At 53.6% G+C, this 21,450-nt stretch overlaps 2 protein-coding genes across 6 annotated transcripts in view; one reads left to right on the top strand and one right to left on the bottom strand.

Moving 5' to 3' along the window:
* NEURL1B (neuralized E3 ubiquitin protein ligase 1B) overlaps positions 1-4,130 on the top strand; it is a 142,742-nt gene extending 138,612 nt beyond the window's left edge. For all 3 annotated transcript variants that reach the window (XM_075766232.1, XM_075766234.1, XM_075766233.1), the window contains exon 5: positions 486-4,130. In XM_075766232.1, the coding sequence (XP_075622347.1) occupies positions 486-730 (245 nt within the window). In that variant the 3' untranslated portion in view covers positions 731-4,130. The remainder of the gene's footprint in view (positions 1-485) is intronic.
* Positions 4,131-7,274: 3,144 nt separating this feature from the next.
* The window catches only part of SH3PXD2B (SH3 and PX domains 2B), a 79,639-nt gene continuing 65,463 nt past the window's right edge, over positions 7,275-21,450 (bottom strand). For 2 of the 3 annotated variants that reach the window (XM_075766229.1, XM_075766230.1), the window contains 7 exons: positions 19,440-19,574; positions 17,832-17,936; positions 15,619-15,736; positions 14,111-14,337; positions 13,477-13,526; positions 12,870-12,995; positions 7,275-11,948 (listed from right to left, as the gene is read on the bottom strand). In XM_075766229.1, coding sequence (XP_075622344.1) covers positions 10,452-11,948; positions 12,870-12,995; positions 13,477-13,526; positions 14,111-14,337; positions 15,619-15,736; positions 17,832-17,936; positions 19,440-19,574 — 2,258 coding nt within the window. In that variant the 3' untranslated portion in view covers positions 7,275-10,451. The remainder of the gene's footprint in view (positions 11,949-12,869; positions 12,996-13,476; positions 13,527-14,110; positions 14,338-15,618; positions 15,737-17,831; positions 17,937-19,439; positions 19,575-21,450) is intronic. The other variant, XM_075766231.1, reaches the window with a different exon arrangement.

The raw sequence follows: 21,450 nt of genomic DNA, 5'->3' as shown, positions 1-21,450 counted from the left end.
CTGTAGCCCTTGGCTACGCCAAGACAGAAATCTGGGCTGATAGACGATGCTGCACGAGACAGCAGGGCAAGGTTAGGGGGGAGATGTTACATCTCCTGCGAGACCAACAGAAATAATTGGAAGAAAACGCAAAGTGGTGGGAAGCTTTTCACAGCCTGAAGAAGGGCTGCGCGTTGCTTCCCAGTTGGTCAGTCTGTCTGTTAGAAGTGGTCCCTGTGGGGCTGCTCTTGCTGCAGCAGCAGTGCTGCAATAGAGGGGTGCGGTATCACGTCTGGGGGTCTTACTACTGCCCAGACTGCTGCACTCTGCACTGCCGGGGCTCTCCTGCTGGAGGGGTGCCCATGTTTATTTGGCCAAAGAAACTAGGCAATGACTAAGGAAGGAAAAGCCTTAAAAAATTGACTTGAGGGTGTGCGTATTGTACATTGTCATGTCTGCACAATCTTGGTGACTGAATGATCTTGTTCCTTCCTCCTCCTTTGCAGTGACTGCTCCCAGCTCCCCCCTGAGCCCCCCCATCTCTCCCGTCTTCCCCCCTCCAGAGCCATCAAGCAGCAAGAACGGAGAATGCACCGTCTGCTTTGACAGCGAGGTGGACACGGTGATCTACACCTGCGGACACATGTGCCTCTGCAACACCTGCGGTCTTAAGCTGAAGAAGCAGCTCAACGCCTGCTGCCCAATCTGCCGACGGGTCATCAAAGATGTTATTAAAATATATCGCCCTTAGTGCCCGGCTCGGGCTGTAGGAAGGGGGAACGCCGCTAGCAGTAACCATGCCTTTCCGTCCCTGCTTATGGGTTATCGTGCTGATCAGTCGTTATCAAGTGGCTCGTTATCTGTGTTTCCTTATTTGACTGGTAGGGCACAATTCAGGGATAAAATTGAGCTGAGGATCATGTAGGGCCCAAAGGCACGGCTGCCGTGTGCCCACAGGCGAATCCAGGGAATTGCGGTCTGGACCCGACCCAGCTGCAAATGAGAAATTTCCTGTGCAAAGGCTCTTTTTTTCCTCCTCCTTCTCCTCTGGAGGAGACTCGCTGTGGTGCGGATCGGGAAGGGGAGGTTGCCACTTGGTCAGTGCTGGATGCCACTGGGCTTCCCAAACCTGAAACCCCAACAGCTCTGGGCTGCTGCCGGGTGCTTGCGCTGCGGTGGAACAAGATTAGGACAAGGACCAGTGGGAGGGTTCAAAGTGGACAAAACTGATCTGGAAATGTCATGTTCATTTGTGTAATGGGAACTAGCTAAGGCCAAAATAGTAGCATAGCCAGACTCTCACTTTTTTGGGTTTTGTCCCCCTGAACAGGCTTCTGGGGCACATGGAGAAGCTGGTCTGGACTTAGATAAAGCAGCTTTTACTTTCTGTGGCAGGGCAGGGACTTTTGGCCAGGGAGGCTGAGACCTGGGGAGCAGCCACGGGGTAGCAGTGAGGAGCACGAGAGCCCCAGCCAACCCCAGCTGCTGCAGCAGCAGTGATGGAGCAGCGGGCAGCAGCGATGGGCGGTCCAGGCACTGCCCGTACGCCATAAACTGCAGCCTGTGGATGAGAGGGGTGTTTGGATGGACACACGCATTTCCTAAGCAATCCTGGCTTAGGAAAAGCACGGGGCTACCGCCGTCTGCAATGATGGTGTTTGCCACCTCCAGGCACACACCTGCATTTCGCTCTGCTCCTCTTCACAGGCAGCACAGCTGCCGTCTCACCCTGTCCTGCCTGGCTCGCATCCCCTAGCCCTTCCCCTGCAGCCAGCGCCGCAGCAGGGCTGAGCCTTCCTCTCGCCCCACCATGGGGACTTTTTGGAGCCTGTAGTGAGAAATTAATTTCTGACCCAGTCCCAGCAGGCTCGCCTTTTTTCTGGGGACTGTGTGTGTGCTGATTTTACCTGCTCTTTCTTCTGCCTTTCCAGGTTTCCCAGCGCAGCTCCCAGCTGCCCCAACACTGGGTCCCAACAGTAGATGAGAACTTGCTGAGACAAACAGATCTATCTCACTTGCTTTACTTGGGAAGAGGAAAGAAAAAGGCTCTGGGGCTATTATTAGATGTTGGGACTTAAAAGGTAAATGGGTTTCAGCTGTGATATTAGACAGCTACAAGCAGCAGCAACCTGGATGAGCTGAGCCGCATCTGAGCAGGCAGCATCGGGGCTGGTGTGAGGAGCTTCGTGTCCTCCTCCCAGCTGCTCCCACAGGAGCTGCCCCTTCATTCTCCGTCCTCCGCCTTCTGCCCACTCCCACAGCTCCTATCCAGTCCTTCAGCCCGAGCCTGGCCAGTTTCCAGCTGGTCCAGGTTCGTAAAGAGGGTAAGAGAGAGGATGCAAATGGGAGGAGGAGAGAGGGGCTGGTGTCATTCTAGCTCGGTGACCGTATGCCACCAAGTGGGTAAGAATGGCTTTCTTCAGAATGGTGCAATTACCACATTTTAGTCCAAAAAAGAAAAAAAAGAATAGCAACCCCTGTACATTTCAGGACTTCTGGGCACAGAGGGGCAGCCTGACGTTGGTGTCTGTCACCTCACCTTGCCATTCACGCTCTCCTCGAGGTGCTGGTAGCCATGGGTGCACTGCCGCCTCTCGTGGCACCGCTGCCTGGGTGGTGGTTCGGTGGTGCCGGCGGTGCTGCGCTTGTTACCGACTGGCACTCAGCCCCGCGCCAGCCCTGCTCTGCCATCAGGGAGAGCGCACCCAGGGGAGCAGCTCATCCTCCTCCCACAGTGGTGGCACATCTTTTTTTTTTTTCCTTGAAGAGCTAATTAATATTTTAATTAAGTGTATAAATGAGGCTGCTGTAGAGCGAGATCTCTCACCCATTGCCCTGCTGCATCGGCACGAGAGCCTGCCAGCTTTGCAGAGCCCTTTTTGGAAATTCGGCTTATGCCACTGGCCGTGCCGCCGCTGAGCATGCGCAGCCCTCAGCAGAGCCGCCGGCGCTGCGACTGCAGCACAAGTTCACTTACACCTTTGCAAAAGGAGGCAGCAAGGGCAGCTTTCCAGCAGCTGGAGCCTGGCCCACACCTCCAGGCTGCCCTCCGCCTGGGGAACGCAGACGTTGCCTTCGCAGAGACCTCCCCGGTCCTGCATTTGCAGATCAGGGTCCGGCTGCGGTCAGCGGGCACAGCACTAAGAGCACGATGATGGCAAAGTACGTGAGCATGGGATGAAAGGCCGGGTGGGTTAGCACCTGCCTGGTGAACGGGCGGCAGTGGGAAGCCTTTGCATGATGAGGAATTCAAGGAAAATTGCCTGAATCCACAGTGAGCGATGCTAGCTGGGATCAGGTCTGGGCTAGTGAACGCCAGCAGCCGTCCCTGGGGCTGCTGCCCTGGTTTCAGGGGTGCCCGGTCCCTTTTGGTGGCTGCGCACAGCTACGTGCACAAGCAGAGCAGAGCCCATTTGCTTGGCTGACGCTTCAGGTTCTCAATGAGCGGGGCTAGTTGCATGCCTGGGGTGGTGTTATTTTTTTTGGTGTAGCTCTCTTTTTTTAAGCCAGCAAGGAGAAATACCGAATCCACCCCAGGCTGTGTCTGAGCCATTCAGGCCACATTGCCCAGGTTGAATTTTTGCTGTAGCAGCCAAGACTGGTTTCCAGAAGGGCAGCATCCAGCGGGGCCAGCAAGGGAGCCAGCTCAGTTAGGGTCTGGAGTGTGGCCGTGCAGCGAGCGGGACATGAGAGCAGTGGACGTGTCGCCCTGCCTATCTGAGAGCAACAGGAATTTTCCAAAACAGGCCTCTTAAAAAAAAAAAAGATTTCCAGGAAAAGGTAGCCTCTTACAGATTTAATTGTTAGTACTCGTATTGCTATTTTTTTTTAAACAGTCTGATGATATATGATTTGTACAGAAGATCTGTTTGTGCCTTATAAGGGTGTCTGTGCACTTTTTATCCTTTTTAAAGCAACTTTTAAACAGAAAAAAAAAAACCCAGGGGGAGAAAACAACACAGATCAATGGTAGTTTTATAGAATTTTGTGTTCACTGAGAAACCTGCTTTTTTTATATATATATTGGAGTGAAAAAGTGTTTATTTCCATGGATTTTCCCCCCTCTCCTCCTAACCTATTTGTTTAAAAATTTAAAAAAAGGAAGAAAGAAAAAGAGCGAGAGAGAGAAAGAAAGAAAGAAAAAGAAGAGATGGGGGAACTCTTTTACCTTCCTTCTTTCCGAGACAGTTACTCTCTTGTTGTTACCTTTATGATTCAATACTGTGACCTGTACATCATGTTTAAGCTGAATCAGATTTTGGACCTCTGTATTAGGCTTTTCAAGCAAATCATTTGGGGGACCGGGGGGGGGGGGGGGGGGGGGGGGGGGAGGGCATCGCACGAGGGAGGGAACTGCACTTCTACATGTCAGTGCGCTATAGCATTGTGTTCAGTGCTGTGTGTTTTACTTCTGTCCATTTACCTGTTTTACATTAATATAATTTTACTTGTTTATGAAACAAATAAAACTTTGGCTTGTAAAGAGTGCGCCTAGATGTTTAAAAGTGTTTGACCTGAAGGGTGAGCAAATCCTTTATTTCCAAAGCATGGTGATATTAATGCATAGGAGGCAGGAAACCTCTGTTCAGCTCAGGCACCTCTGCTTCCAAAAAAAAAAAAATTAAAAAAATATTTTTTAAAAAAAATCTTAGGCATTTTAAATACATTGCATGAGCTTTGCTTTGCTCCTGGGAGATCACAGTGGCTGCTCAGTCCCTCGGTGGGCGGGGGGGGGGGGATTCCTGGCTCATTTAACCTTGCAAACCCTTGAACGTTTGACTGGTTACTGCAGTAAAAGCAGGGTGTGTTTTAGGGCTACAGGGGCTGGGGGGGGGTTCCTGTGGCAGATGCCCTCTCCAGGTGCCCCAGATTCCTCATCCAACCTGCACCATCTCAAGCAAGGCAGCTGCCAGCCTGGCCATGCTCCTGTGGCAGCCTGGGACCACGCTGGCTGGCCCAGGGAGGGAGTGATGGGCAGGAGGGCTGCTTTGTCTTTTTCTTTTCCTTTTTTTTTTTTTTTTTGGTGTGTGTTTTGTTTTGTAGCGATGCCTGGCTCTTTATTTTGCAAGCAGAGGCCAACAGAAGGTGGCTCTGTAAACTGTTTATATCCTGAAATGTGGCCTGCTGAAGCCAGACAGTCAAGCAGCCTCAGATGTGGTTTCAAGCGGAATGGAAGAATTCATTCATAACTCTGCCCTGGCAAGAACACGGCCATAGTTAAGCATTTGCACAAAAACCCCTCGTGAGCCACAGGTGGCGAAGGAGCCCGACAATGGCTCTTTATGCCAAAAATGCCTTTTTATAAACTCTGCTGCCCCACTTTATCCAGAGAGCTGATCCTTGTGAGCTGCCAACAGACTAATGCTGCCAGTCTCCGGCCATGGAGAGAGTTTGCACCACACTTAGCGTGTGTGATGACCTGCTCCAGCTGCTGACAGCCCGAGACCCGGGGAGAGCACGGAGGACCACTGCCTGCTCCCATCACCTGCACACACAGCCCCCCCCGCCACTCTCCTCCCCTCTGCCAGCCCAGATGCCGTGACGCATGTACCAGCCCAAACTGAGTCTCCCATGGCCGAAGCCCAACTCTCATTAGCGCTCTGCCACCTCCGCTCCTGGTGAGGCCACGCATGCGCTGGAGATTTGGGCAGTAGCTGGCATCGCTCAGCGCCAGGAGCCTGCTGTAAGAACATGCCTGAGGTGGGATGGGCCCCGCATGGCCCCGCTGGTGCAATACTCCAGGTTGTGTCACAGGCCCCAAATTTCTCCCCAGCGCACTCATCGGCTGCTGGGTGGCAAGTGGCAGCATCGGGGCGGGTGCTGCGTGCTGGGCTACTGATGTACAAGCTCTGCATGGAGCGTGGGTGGGCAGATGCTCAGTCCTGGCACGGGACACGTGCTGCAGGCAGGTGAGCAAACACCAGCTGTTGGGGAAGCAAGACAGACCCTGACGCTACATACAACCTGGCAGGCACTGGGCTGTTACCTTCTGCCTGCACAGCCCTGCACATGGTCCTTGCAGCCCTGCGCAGGATCTGTGCAGACTAGATGGGTTTTGGCCACCCAAAAGCCGGGAGTGAGTGTGGACAAGGCTTGTGTGTCCCAGGCTGGCAGGCAGTGAGCTGGGACAGTGGAAGATGCTCTTGCATGGCATTTTTTTTTCCCCCCCTTCTCGCCTAGCCCTTATCAAGCACTTCATGTGCACGATACCACAGCCCTCTGCCAGAAGGCACTTGGGGTCTGGGGTCCAATTCCTACTTTTGCCTGAGCCTTTCCAATTAATGCAGCCACATACCCTGATCAGCCTGAGCCCCCGAGAGCCCGTCACGACAGGTGGGCTCGCTCGCTCGCTCTCTGCACTTCTGCAAAATCACCAGGCTCAACATGCTAGCTTGAATTCAAAGTAACACAACTGCAGCACTTGCACTCCCCCATCTGCTGGGAGGCCCATCTGGGCTTGTGCACAAAGGTGAGACCCAAGGAGCTGTTGGGGTCCCCGTGACCCTCGCCACTCCCAGGCACTGTTGTGCATGGCAGGGGGCACAGCCAAGGCTGCCCGCGCAGGTGGCTGGATACCAACGCAGGGCTGGGAAGGTCAGCTGTGCAGTGCTCCTCTGTCTACTGGATCATAGGGAGGGGAAGAAAAAGCAAGGCTTTGCTGAGCACTATTTAACCTAGCAATGACGTTTCTCCTCACGAGCATCACGGTACACACACTGCAAAGTGGGGACCAGGCTAAAATCCCATGTGGGGAGTGTTGATGCAGCAGCAGCAGTGCCCCCAGCCACAGCTGCACAGGGAAAACATCCCTCTGTGCCAAAGCAGCGCACAGACACTACACACATACCCACACCTGAACCCACGGTGGGATATCCAAGAGGTGAACTGGGGCACAGCAGTGATGGAGGAGGCGGGCTATTCATGGCCAGGAACCATAAGTCAAAAGTCTGAGTGCTGTGACCTGTCCGAGCCCACTGCAAGGGGTGTCACAGCCAGAAGCCCGTGCCGCAAGCCCCTGTGAAGCCAGGCAACACAGCACCACCCCGTTCATCTCCTGATGGACAAAAGCACCCGAGGACAGAGAAATGCCTCACCTGGGGACGGCTCCTCCGCAGCACGAGGGAGTGCAGTTCAATGGCTCAGGGCTCCTTGCTGGTGCCACCGTGGCAGTGACAAACAGCAAGTGCCTGAACCAGCTCCCCAGGCAGACCCACCATCGCTCTGGACAGGAGAGCAGCTTACCTACCGAGATAGCTGCCACGCAGCACCCCAGACATATGGCAGCCAGACACGGGTTCACAAGGGTGCTTGAAACCAGTCAAGCAGTTTCTTTTTATTTCTTAAAAAAAAAAAAGCCAAAAAAAAAAAAAAACCCACCAAAAAAATCTCACCAAATTAAAAAAAAAAATCAGTCCCCTAATGGTGAAAGTATAGATATGGCATTTACACAGCTACATCTATCTTCCGCTGACCCCCCCCCCCCCGCCCACAGTTAATGTAGATTTATACGCGCTTACATAATACAGCGAGACACGGACAGACAAACGGACTTGAGAGCCTGTGAGAAGGAGTGGGGCGGAGCTGTGGACTCCCCCGACACCCGGCTCTTCCGCCCCAAGCCATGGTGATGCCTCCCCTTGCTGCAATCCCCGGCCTTGGGGCTGCGCTGGCGAAGGAGGGAGGTTGGTCTTTGGCCGATGCGCCTTGTCTCCCGGACGCCTTCCTCCTCCTCACGAGGTAGTCGGGGAGCTTGGCCGCATTTGACGTGCGACATACAGAGAGGATACGCAGCCTGGCAGAGGGTACGCGCGGTGCCGAACTGGGGGGCACGTGTTGGATGGGGAGGGCAAAGCCCTGACAGCCCAATGGCCCTTGGCATCTTCCCGACGGGACCTGCTGTTCAGCCTGTGGTCCCTTCGCAGACGGAAGAGCAGTAGGAAGGGGTAAGGCTGCAGGTGTCGGCACCCTACCGAGGGTGACCCCCACCTTGGGCACTCACCCTGCCTTCTTGGAAGCTCTTTGGGAACAACGGAGCGATCCTGTCACACACTCAATGAGCCAAATACAGTACTTGTGTCAGCAAAACGAAGCACTACCAGTTCGAGGTTCAGTCTGGGAGGAAAGCAGAAATAGCCCTCATTTAGTACGGAGGCAACAGAAATAGCATTGTCCCCTCCGAGGAAAGCAGTGAGGTCTCTGAGACAGAGAAAGGAGAGACACTTCTGAGATTAAAAGGCCATTCAGCAAAGAGAGAGCAAGGACACAGTGCCACAGGGAAAGGGCACACAGCCCTTCCACTGCCTGCGTGAAACTGCCAGAGCAGATGGGGGACACAAGTCCAACACCCCCCCAGATCCAATGGGGGCTGGATTTGGCCACAGGGCAGCTCTGGCTTAACTCATCCTGTCCCCATTGCTTTCCAAAGCAAAAAGGGATTTACTGGAGTGAGAGATGCGCAGAGACAAGGCAGCATTGTTCCCCCAACCCACCCTGCAACTCTCCCGGGAGCACATCAACACCTCGCAATGTGCCACGCAAGGAACTTTGTTATTGGATTGGGCTGCAGATGTATTGCTTATTGCCAACTCAGGTGAGTCAGCCTGATCAGAGGCTGATGTGCCACCAGAGAAAATCGTAGGTGGGAGGGAGAAGAATCAGCTGGAGATTGGGGTGCATGAATTCCCACAGCTAAAAATGAACCTTGGGGCTTCTGGATACGAGGCTGGACTGAGATGGTCAGGGCTTCTCCATCAGATCAAACCGGGGATGGGACAAACTGCCCCATCACCCTCCAAGAACAACCCTGGCCTGAGAAACCACCATTTTCATTCTGTACGCAGAGATGTCTTCAACTCTATGTTTCCAGGGTAGAAAACATGGGACAGAGAAGGAAGCGAGTGTTCAGGGAGGGGACAGCACTCCTTCAATTCTGCCAGTCTCAAATTAGAGGGAAAACTGTAATTGTTTTCAGCAGCAAAATGATGTGGCTGCAGCACTTTTACGCTTGCAATTCAACTGGAAAGGCCAAAGGGACTTGGTCAAAAACAAAGCCATAGAAATGTCGGGTTTAAAGTTCTTCTGGAGAAAGAAATGTGTCCCTGAATCTGCAAGTAGGCAAGTACAGAAGGGAAGAAAGCAGCACTGGAGAACAACAGCTCATCCACGCTCATCCTCCAGCTGGGATAAGCAACACTGCAGGCAAGATTAGGCTTGGCAGGTGGGAATGTCAGCATGGGAAAACCCCAGGCTCTGCATGACCTGAAGCCCCCCAAACAGCCCGCCACGCAGGATGAAATGAAAGTACCTGGCAAACAGGCAGATGGGGTGATAAACAAGGCAGGGAGCCCCTGAGCACCAGACATGCCTCGCAACTGGTTGTGATGAGGAGCTGCACTCCCGCATTCTGGATTGCACTTGATAATATCAGCACCTACTGAAGGACCCACCTCCTGGCTGCTGCCCGCCAGCCCGGGGAAGCTCTGTGGGTCATGGGAACGGGTGGTCCCCTAATAGTCCAACAGGCAGGGCAGTCTGTGTGGTAAGAAAAGCAAAGCATCCTCCTTCCAGGGCTTTTGGGGTGATTTTGGTCCTCTGTGCCTTGCATAGTATTCTTCAGCTACCGAAGCAAAACACCTCTTGTTGTTTGGTTGCAATACTGCAAGGAAGAATCCTGCATAGTGTCCTGGATCAGCACAGAGAGGACCTGTTGTACATGAGAGTGTGTGCATGCGTGTATTTTTCCATATTTTTTTTTTTTCCACCAGGAGGATGTTTTAGTTAACACTTGTCGTAGAGCAGGGAAGGACCAAGGGATGGTCTCGTGGCATGCACAGGCCAGGGGAGCAAGGCACAGCCCTTAACCAGAGCGCAATGCCTGTGCCTGCACGAGCATGCAGAGCTACAGGGACCCTGTTCTCAGCAATCATTCCTCCTTTTTGCCACGTTCCCTATGGCTCTGCTACACACCTGACCTACAACATTCGACCATGACCTTGAGCCTCAGGGAAAGGCAAATCCTTTTGTGTGGCCAGATTTCCTTTGTTGGTACCATTCCATGTTGCACTTCTCTCCCTGGCTACTGCTGTATTTCTTTTAAATTCCCCAAACAGGTGGCAAAAATGTCTATCAAGGTCCATCTCCCCAGCACGGAGAACCATGGTAGCCATTGTATGCCACGAAGCTTGACCAGAGCAGCTCCAGCCGCAGGGCTGGGCTGCCAGCATGGCCACGGGAGCACAGTGCTCAGGGGGAACGTGGGGAGGAGGGCGGCGGGAGCACACGGCGGGGGCGGGGGGGAGGCCGAGCTGCTTCCTCCACGCTGCCGCCAGCGGGCACCAGCTGGGATGCGTGGGATCTCAATTATTATCTTTCTTTTTTTAAAGCCAGCCTCATGGAAAACTATAAATTAATCTGCTAATTAAATACTCAGGTGAGAGACCAGGGAACCTCCAGCCGTGCAAGCAGAGGAGCAGCTATGGCTTCTTCCGCAGGTAATTGGAAGGGATCCAGCCCTCCCAGCATGGCCCCCCAGTCAGGACCTTGCAAAACCACCAGCCGCTGCTGTTCTTCTCACGAACTTCAAACAAAGTCCCTTCTTTAAAGCTGTTGGTCTCCTCATCGCCTTCAAAATCTGCCACGGCCACATAGAGAGCTTCCCTGGAGAAGTCTGGACTGGAGACAGGGGCTGAGGTCCTCTCCTTTGCTTCCCCCCTCTCCACTGCCTTAGATATGACCTTTGGGCTTATGCTGCTTTTCACTTTGGCTTCGTCTTGGATAGAGGCGGAGAGGAACGGCTTGGCTTTTGGAGGAACCAGCATGGGCCTCCCAGGCACCGGGGACGACCTGATCTCAGGCGCTTCCCGTGCCGGGGCCCTGAGCTCCACGGCGGGGCCGGAGGCAGGACCCCCTGTTTTCTTCGGAGGGGGTGGTCTGCGGGGTGGCACAACGGGACGCTGTGGCGGGGGGTCCCTGGCACCCGGGGTGTTTGCTGGGCCCAGGGGAGATTTGGGCAGTGCCTCTTTGCCAGTGTGGCTGTCCATCTTGGGCAGGGGTTTGCTCTCCATGCTTGGTCGCTCCTGAAACCTTCCAGAGGCCTCTGAAGAGACCATGGCGTTACTGAAGGAGCTGTCACCAGCAGTGGTGTCCTGCTCAGAGGGTTTCTCTGGGCACTTTGCAGGTCTAAGCTTGCTCCGCAGGCTGCAAATGTCCAGTTTATCATCAGCAGGAGGTGGGTCAGTCCGGGGGGCTGCAGTGGGTTTTGGCCTGATCTGAGGTCTTGATTTCAAGAATGGATTCTGGGCAATGGTCTCAGGCTTGTCCTCCACAGGCTCAGCTTTTGGCTTGGTTGGCTTGACAATGGGTCGGAGGTTTGGCTTCTTCACTTCCTTGGCTGACACCTTGTGTCCGCATTCCAGTCCCATTTCATTTTTCAGTTGGAAGAGTTTGCCCTTCTCTGGTTTCAGCTCGGGCTTCTTGCTGTCCTTTGGGGCTGCTGACTGCTTGGGTGGGATCATGGGCAAAATCATGCCCGGGGGCTTGGGGGGAGGCCTCTGCCTCTCCAATAACTCGCCTTCCGATTTAATGATGGACTCCTTCCTGGGCGGCAGGCTGGGCTTCTCCTCTGTGTCACGGTCTGAGATCTCCTCGTAGCCACCGGCAAAGGCTGGGTCCCCGCTCTCGGAAGCCTCCTTCCCCTTCCAGTCTTTGGCCCACTTCCCACCACAGTCTGTACCGTTAGAAGGAGCCTCTGGCAGAGGACGGCACGGTCCTGTCACTTCCTCGCCGGCACTGCTGTCGGCTGTGGCATCACCGAGCCGGAGCTGGGCCATCTCGTTGGGTAGTGGAGCCAGGAAATTTGGCCTGGACGCATTGCTGGTTTTCTTGTACTTATCGATGAATGTGGCAGGGGCCCAGCCCTCCTTCTCCTCAATCTGAATGTACCACCAGCCACTCAGGTTCTTCTCAATTACCTGCCAAGGGGAAAGGAAACGTCAGGCATCCATGCAGCAGCCCTGTCTGCACAAGAGGGGCTGCTGGGTGTCTCCGAAATGATGTCAGGGTGGTATATGGCTTCAGTGCCCCCCTCCCCGTCCTGGTAACCAAAAGCCAGGCAATCACAGGACTGGTATCCTAACAGGAGGGGAACGGGCTAACGACCTCTGCCAGGGAAGGGGACCTGCATGCCATGGGACTGAGGAACGACACAGCCATGTCAAGGAGCTGAGGCTGAGCTATCACCATCCCGTCCGGGAGGCAGGACCGGGATGCTGGGTACTGGTGGTGGCCACTGCGCGGCACTGTTGGAGCGATCAACCGGCAGCGATACTGCACGGATCAGCAACTGTCCGGCCTCTGCACACTCCAGAAGCGAGGCCGGGACCTGGGAGGAGCTGACTGGGGCAGCTGTAAAGGAAAAAATCCTCTTAGAGAGGCACAGCTTAAGTTTTGTAAAGCACAATCACATCTGCAAGAGGGATTCTGCCAGCAAAAGTGGGTGTGCTAGGAAAGCAGTTCTGGAAGGGCTTTTAACTTTACACCTGGCCTAAATAAGAAAAAACCACCATCTCTACCCCCATTTTTGATGTGGTTTTAATTTCCACTAGCTCAGACAACACAACACCCACACACTTGGGGGACAGGAGGGCACAGGGTCTCCGAAGTTTCATGAGCTCATACAAGTTTCTCTCCCACTCTAGGAGAGCCCTGGGATGTTAACAGTCCACAGAGGCAACCACATGGACCACCATGCCCAGTTCCCACCCAGAACGCTGTGGTGAGCAGATCTTCCCTGCCTGGAAAGGGGGCTCCTGCCTGAAACAGGTCCCAGGACAATGGGAGTCGGGAAAGCTGCACTCACGTGAAGGTGTGAGAAGGGAAGATCACAGTCTCACCTCTACTTTCATTCCTGCCTGGAAGCTGATACCATCAGGGATGGTGGTCTGGAAGTCAGCAATGGTGTAATATTCCTCTTCCACTTGAGGAGGGACAGGAGGTTTAGGCAGGTTCAAACCACGTGGCTATGACAAGAAAAAAGAAAACCCATCAGCATGTTTCTACAGAAAGCGTGACACAACATCCATGCAGACCAGGAGCCTGCAGAGACACAAGCCAGCGTGGCCAGGCCGGGGAGGTCAGCTGTGCCCATGCAGCACCTTCACCAACACAAACCAGCAAACCATTTCCAGGCTGAGCAGAAAATTGCTCAGCGCCAGAGCTCTCGCTGACAGCAGGGTCACCCTCCCCAGAGGGACAGAGCCAGTCTGCAGCCTCCCACTGGCAACCCAGCCTTGCCAAAAGTTCATTTAACAACCACACGCAAAGAGAAGAGTCTTAAGACAGCAGAGAAGTGGCATGTGTACTCCAGCCTTGACCAAGAGCAGAGCCTGTGGTACTGGGGCAAGATCCCAGGCAAAGAATAACCAGTGACCAGAGCTCCTTTCAGTGCTCCTCTCTGACTCCCTTTGCCATTGCTGCTCTCATACATCAGCTGGCACTTACTATGGTGAGATCTCGGCGAGGAGGGGGTCTCTGCCTCATCTTTGGTGACTCTGTGGAGGAAAACATTCAGATGCTGTTGAGTTTCTGGCTTTTGGTCACATGTGTATTCACAAAAGACAAGTGAAAGCAAAAACAGAAAGGCAAGGACCAAACCTGCCCCATGGGCAAGGAAGTCGAAGGAGGAACATGTCTGCCCAGTACCCTGAGTGGCACGGGTCACCCTGGTTTTGAGAGCATCCCACTGGAAGAGGAACCAGCTTTGCACCATCAGGTGCTGCTGGGAAATGCAGCTGAGGTCACCACATGAAACTGCTTTTTCATTGTAGGCCTGACCCAGAAGACCTGGCCTGCAGAGGGGTTAAAATGCCCCAGCTTCTGAGAGGAGAGTATCTCCAGTCTGGGAGGGGGAGGCTTTTATCCCCATTACATTTGCTGATCCTCAGCAGGTCCCTGGGCAGCACTGTGCTCGTGCCCCATCTGCCTGTGCAATGTCACCTCCAGCCCTTGCTGCAGAGCTCACAGCGCCTGCAAGCCTTCTGCCTCCCTCACACCCCATTACAGCGCCCAAAAGCCTACAGGAAATGCTGTGCTGCCACCCCAGCCACCACCGGCCTCCTCCCGACCAGCCACTTACTGCGTCGGATATCAACATTGGGCAGGGGACGGCTGTCGAATCTCCCGTCCCTTTGGCCAGCGAGCCCATCCTTCTCTCGGCTCGCCACGACCTGCTGCCGGGAGATGCCATCCAGATCCAAGGCACATGACTGAGCGGAGGAGCCTGACCCCAGCTTCTGCGAGAACATCTCTCCATTCCCCTTTTTGAGGTAGGAGGCGGGGGCCCAGCCTTCTTGGCCCTGGTACCTGTGGTGGCAACAATGGCAGCGTCACTGCACAGAGCCCCTGCACTGCGCCAGGGCCACGGACCCTTCCCAGAGGAGTGACCCACTGCACTTGAGTGGCACTGAGCCATTGGACATCCCTGGTGCCAGCGCTCAGGACATGCGTTGACCGAAGATCTGGGCAAAAGGAGCTTGTCCGGTGTCATGCTCTGTGGCACGTGGGCAAGTGGAGAGCTCCAGCCATGACCAATGCTGCCATGCAAGCTGGCCACAGCCAGCGGGCTGAGGGCTGGGAACAGTGTGAAGCCCGATTTCCTTTTCACCTCAGCAACAGCACTGTTTCAGGAATAAAGCGCACTGCCAGGAGAAGCAGAGGGGAAAACCAGAGCACTGCTGCTAGGATTGATGTACCTGGTCTTTGGAGAAAGCACAAGCCCTCTGCCTAAGTGCCAGCAGCCTGGATCCCTTCCCTGCTCTAAGTCTGCACTGTTTAGGAGAGAAACCAGCCCCGCGATCTGATCGAGAAACCACATCCGCGGAGTCTCCCTGCCATGCTGGAGGGTCCTGTGCCAGCGTCAGAAACTCTCCCCGCTGGCTGGGCTGCAGCGACTACGCTCAGATGGCACCAGCTATTGAGCTTGTAATTGCCTTCAGAGCTCTCGTGGCAGCTCTCCTCTGCTTAAAAAGTCAATGGATGTTTTTCTGGGGCTTTGCTGCTGCCAAGACCAGAGGTTCAATGTAAGGTTAAGAAAATTGCAGCATGTGCTCCCACCCTGCTCAAGTCCGGCTGTTTGCTAGATCACAGACAAGAGAAAATGAGTTTCCAGGACAAACCAAATATCAGCTCGGGATGATCTGGAGTCTTTGGCCTCAGCACACCCTGTACACAGCAGACCTGGCCCGGACAGGGTCCTTCTCTGTAGGAGCCTCCTAACACAGCCAGAGGATCCAGCCTGCCTCCAGGACACTCACTGGTTTTCCTATCAGCAGCACATGACGTAACGCTAATGCTCTCACACCAGTTCCCTTTGCACTGCTGGGGCATGTGATGCCGTGATGCAGTTGACCTTCCAGCACAGGAAATCGGGGGATTTTAAAGATGTTTAACCACAGCTATGCTTGGCTGAAGCCCCGAACATCAGCTAGCCTTAGTTTGTAGGGATGGAGAGAAATGAGTTCCAGTACTCTGCCCTTCCCGATACCCTAGACCTGCCTTTGGACTGCACATCCCACGCACATCAGGTCTCTGCTTTGCACAGCCCCAGCTGCAGTGTCAGGGAAGAGGAGGAGGTAGGGATGGTACCTGATTTTCCACCAGCCCTCCAGGTTCTTCTGGATCACCTCCACCACAGCCCCTTTGTCCAGGTTCATTTCATCCTGGTCTCTTGCGGTATATGGGTAAATAACGGTGTACTTCTCCTCTGTTGGAAAGAAAGCACAGTTTCACAGAGATATTGTTTTATGGAAACCTGGACTCAGTCGAACAACGGTTAAGTGCTTTATATACTGATAATTCCTGTTGTAATACAGGTGCAAACACACAGAGATACACAACCATTCACAAAATAAATGCCAGTGAAATGTATTTCAAAACAAACCCAGCTGCATTTTGAAATGTAAGCTTTGGTGAACTAGTCTGGTTCAAGGAGAAGTTGTCTAAAACAGTTCCTCCTCTCCCCTAGGAATAAAGACTGACTTTTATATGACATCTCTCCTTTCACTGCTCTTCACAGAATCCCTTCCATATATCCATTTCAGTTCAAATTTATTTCTCAGAGCCTTTAAAGAAGAACTGTCCTCTATAGAGGGAAAGAAATCTCACGGACATCAGGGAGTAAACCCCCCCCCAGAGACGTGCTCTCATGCAGAGCTCTCAAACTGCTTTACAACAGCAGATCTACATGAACTTCCCTGTTCAACAGTTGGGTTGCCTGAGACATTGGTCAAAGCCATGTGGTAAAGCCTGGAGAAGTGTCTGATGTCCTGTCCACTAGGCCAAACAATGGTAAGCAGTGACATGGATGGTCTTCCCTTCAAGAGGAAGGGGAAACATCCTAACAGCCATGCCGACAGCATGTCAGACAAACAGGTCCATCCATCCACCCCCCTCCCTCACCTTGTCCTGTCCTTTCTGGAGGAAACCCAGGAAAGCAATTGTCTGTGCTTAAACCGCGCCACAATAGGGTGAAGGCCATTTGGGGAAAGGTCCACCTCCAAAACCCACACCTTTTGACATTCATACATCCCCACTGTGCATGTTTCCTGGCTTTGTCTGCTTGGAGGAGCACGGCCCTCGAAGGGCCTGATTTCCCACCCCCTTCGTGCAAATCAGTCAAAGCAGAAAGTGTCCTGTCACATCCAGCAAAACCAAGCTGGCTCTTCTCCTCCTGACCCCATCTGAGCCACCAACCCCAGGGCCATGGCTCAGAGGAGTTACTCTTACAGGAACTAAAGCAGCAGTTGCAAGATGTCTGCATACATGTGTTGGGGGAAAGCAGAAACTCCAGCCTCTGTACACAAAACAAGCCTCAAAAGTTAGAAGGATCAGCTGACAGAGGAAAGAGAGGTGGACATGAGTGGGCCTAATGAAAAGCTGACGAGCACGTATGGCACACAGTGAAGACTGACACAAGCAGGGTCCATCACATGCAAAGCAAACACACATGCAGACAAGGGTCCAAGCACAAAACATGGGCAGCTGAACAAGTCTCTATGAAGTCCACCTTGACCCCATCCACTGGTGTACAAGTCCCCAAGAGTCCGACGGCGGCCAACGTGCCTGGGCAGAGACCAGTATCTCCATGGGACTGGGAAGAGCATGTTGGGGAAGCAGGAGAAGGACAAGAGAGGACGTAAGGAGGAGGCATTTCAGGTCCAAGAGGAGACAGGGCTGACACCAGAGTGGCACAGAGACTGTACTTGCCTGGAGCCCTCTTGGGGGCCCTCCGTGGTCTGAGCCTCCCCTCCCACCTCCATCTCCCCGGGCAAGGGGCTGAGCCAGGTGCAGCACTGCTTTGAGCGTACAGTGGTCAATGGGAAGGATACATTCTCCGGGGGCATTTCAGATTTGCTCTAAGCAAAGGTTGCAACCTTGCTATTGTCATAACATGAGCTCATGCATGCTCTTCGTTCTGCATGGGTTTAGAAGACAAGGGAATTGTCCTAGGACCTGAGCTTTGCTCCTCCTCCAGCGCAGGTAAAACAGCTCCCTGGGGCCTAAAGGAGCCATTGGGATGGCGGAACTGGGTGTTCCCTGGAGGTGGCACCTTCAGCCCCTCTGCGAGGGAGCAGAAAGGCCAGCAGTTATACCGCCAGTATCCAGCTGCCCCACTGCACTGGAGCAGAGAGCTGGGCAGGCAGGACCATTGTGAGCAGACATGACTGAACAGCATCTGTGGGTTTGTCCTTCCCTGGACTCTTGCCCTGCCTAAGTCAGGGAGGGCTAGGCAGTCCTGCGAGCAGCTCGGTGCAGATCAGCACGAAGAAGCTGGGGCAGATGTCTCCACAGGTTCTCACCTTCATCAGGCTGCATTGAGAACTCATCCTGGACACCATCCTGGGCCTCCAGGCAGGTTGCTGGCACCCAGCCTTGCTCCTCCGATGTGCTCACAAACCACCAGCCTGACAAGAAAACAGCAGACAGCTCAGCCAAGGGCTCCCACCAGCCAAAAACTCCCTCCCTCCAAACCATGAGCCTGGGGGGGCCCTGCCCCCTCCTTGTTGCCTACCCAGGAGGCTGGGGTGACCCCAAAGCAACAGAGCCAAGCGCTATCTGAAAGGGAGCACAGACAGCAGCACGGGAGAAACACAGCTGAATGCTATCTAAATGTACGGTTCCCTCCCATGAAAAATGGGAGAGACTCTGAGAACCGAATGGCTCCAGCCACTGTGTTTGCATTCCTTTTTTTTCCCCTTCATGGTTCATTTTCCCTCAGTCTGGGTCAGCAAGCACAGGCCAATTAGCAGAGATGAATACACTGTCTGCAAATCGATAGGTGACTCCTGCTGTGCTCTCGTCGTCTTTACATTTGTGGAAACAGCAAATTTTAAAAGCTAAGAGCAAATGCAGGATTAAAACATGAGCTCTCCCAGTGGAAACCTAGCCAGCTCCATAGCAGCCATGAGCAATTCTAGGCCACCCTAGGTGTCCAATCAAAATAAACGTGCGCTCCTCAGTTATTAAAAGCACAAGCTATTTGTGTCTTTAGGGAAAGAAAAAAAAAAAAAAAAGACCGAGCATTATCCTCAGAACGTCACCAGTGAGTCATTTAGAAAGACAACTAGATTCTCAGGGAGGGAATCAGCAGCTACCTGCCTGGAAGGGAAAACCAGGGCTGACATTTGATAAATAAATTATTTGCCACATCATTTGAATTGGCTGTGCTAATAGGTTTCACTTGCTTCAGGGTTGCTTTTATTTTCCCCATTCTCAAACAATAGCTGCTGGTGCAACTAATCCTCTGGGGACCAGGTTTCCAGAATTTTAAAATCCATTTTCACAATTTATCTTTAAATTCCCCTAAGCAGCTTCTATTAACTTCGGAGAATAAATTCCTCTTTTCCACAAACTCCAGAAGCTGGGCCCATGACATGACTCAATCCCTTTGCAGAGGTTAAGAGCAAGCTTAAGTTTTGAAGCAAGCGAATGGCTCGGCTGCCTGTCCCTGCTCCACGGCTGGGTGCTTCATCGTGTTCGGAGGCAGGAATTGCAAATGGTCTTTCGTGGGCACCATGAGAGTGTCCCCCACTGTCAGTAAAACAAGCCTGTCAACTCCAGGAATGGCTTTTGTCCTCAGGACCCATTGGCCAAGATTTTCAGCACAAAGAAGCCTAAAGTAGAGACTGTAAAAGATGGATGGTGCCTGGTGCTCAGCACACGGGTAGTTAGTCCCTTCCTTTAGAGACAGCCCTGAAGTCTTGTCCACAATCATACAGCCTGCAGACTGAAGCTGCTTCCTCCACGTCCCACCTCAACTGACCAAGAGAATCCCTGTGAGGTGTCTGGATGCTGTTTTGCTTAAGGTCCTATTAGGAAAACACTGACAACACAGGATTGCTATTCCTGCCCCTGCTCTGCGACGCAGAGTAGACCCAAAGCCCTCTGCCAAGCCAAACTCCCTGTACCTGATTCGTTCTTCTCAATGATATCCACCAACTGGCCCACGCACAAGCTGATCTCGGAGCTCTCCTGCTTCTGGTAGTCCGCCACCACGACATACTGCTCCAGCACCAAGGGGTCGACCGACGCAGAGTCAGCTCCTGCACAGGGGGGACAAGAACCGACCCGTGTGCCAGGGTCAGCACCAGCTCCCAAGAACATGTGCCACCGCTCCCGAGCACCTGCTGGCCTGTGAGCAGCTCCAGGACACCCTGGGGACCCCAGCGTGAGACGTGAGCCAGAAACTTGGGTAGAGTGAGGAGGAGAGAGACCAAACCAGCAGCCAGGTGAGGTGGGTACAGCCAAGTGAGACCTTTTGCTTGCTACCCACCTTCCTGCTCACAGATAGAGCTGTCCAAGCAACCCCACCACCACCACAGATGTGCACAGCAGCCTGGTCCCTGCTGTCGGAGGCCAAAGGGGGGCTCGGGGCAGTCTCCTGTGCAGTGGCATCAGCTGCCCCAATGCATGGACTAGCTCAGACCCCAACTCAATACACACAACCTGCAGTGAGTTTTGCTGGTCCTGGCTAAAGAGCGTGGACACCTAGGCGGAGGGCTGTTTGCCAGACAGAGCAGCATCCCCCTGTCATCACTGCCCTTATACACTTCAGCCGCCTTCTCACGACTCACCAGCACGGTTTGCTCTCTCAGCTATTTGCTCCACTAACTCTGCTCAGCTCCTCCTGCTGGAGATCCCAATTTCATGTTAGAAAAGAAGAAAAAAAAATACTCCAAGGAAGAGCAAAGCGTTCCTTTGGCCAAAAAGGGGCCTGACACCCAGAGGAGAGCTGGGTGCTGCGGCAGCGGCTGCGCAGAGCCCGGGCAGGCTGCAGGTGGCACTGCGGGCTAAGGCCAGGGGACACCCGGGAGTGCCACCGGCCCCTTCCTCTGCCAGGGGACCAGCAGCGAGGCACAGCAGGGCAGGGCTGGCTTGTATTTTCCAAGCACAGTTTAAATTAGGAGAGTGCTCTGGATATAGGTGCACCCTCTTCGCCTGGCGTCGCTTGCTATGGTAGCACTGAAACAGAGGTTTCCACTCGCATCTGTCTCTGCTTTAGAAACGTGGGCCCAAGGTAGTCCCTATACGTTGAGCACAGCAGCTACCCTTTTCCCACACGTGCACAGGGGCTCGCTCTGTGCAGGGTGACCACGAAGCGACCCAGAGCTTTGCAGGCCCCCACGAGCAGAGATGTGTGTGCTCAGTGCCGAGCCCAGCCTATTCAGCCCCACCGAGAAGGGCGTTCGCTCAGGCTCAGCCTCCTGCTAAACCAGCCCTAAGGTGTTCGGTTACCTACTTGCCCCATCTGCCTCCAAAAGCCTCCAAGAAGCAAAAAGGTGTCAGAAACTCCTGCCCACAACTCCCCTCCACCCCGAGCCCTGGCCCTGGCCCCCAACCCAACACTTTGCCTTGCGGCTTTGCAACCTATCAGATGAGGACACTATTATAGTACCTCGTTGTCCCCAGGTGCAGTAAGAATTAATTAATATTTGCCAAGTGCTTTGGAAATGGGATAGTGATAATTATTATAGCACGAGTGATACAAAAGAATCACACACCTGATCGTGGGTGTTAAGCCAAACTTACAGGGGCTGTGCATGTACTCTGAGCAGAGAGCCTCAAGTTTTGGGTGGGGGCAGAAATCACGTCTGGCTCAGCTCTCTAGCTGCTGCGGCACGGCAGATACACGGGACAATTACCTCCCAGTCTCTAAGGGTGTGAGAAAGAAATGACGGAGACAGTGATGGTCCCTTGGGATATAAAGGCAAAATGCAGTAAAGACAAATTCAGGCTACGTATCAGGAAGAAGTTTCCCCGGGGAAGTGCACCTACACTGCAAGGGCTCCCCATCACGTGAGAGGTCTCAGCCTGTCAAAAGGTCTTTCCTATGGGGGAACCTATTGCAGGGCACAGTTCTGCAATGAACGGAACAAGAGAGAGGAGCAGAGATGGACAAGATCTAGCAGGTCTTCAGCA

Source organism: Balearica regulorum, chromosome 14 (genome assembly GCF_011004875.1).
Source record: "Balearica regulorum gibbericeps isolate bBalReg1 chromosome 14, bBalReg1.pri, whole genome shotgun sequence".
In the NCBI taxonomy this organism is placed as follows: domain Eukaryota; kingdom Metazoa; phylum Chordata; class Aves; order Gruiformes; family Gruidae; genus Balearica; species Balearica regulorum.
The sequence above is the reverse complement of the archived record's forward strand: the minus strand, read 5'-3'. Positions and strand labels throughout refer to the sequence as shown.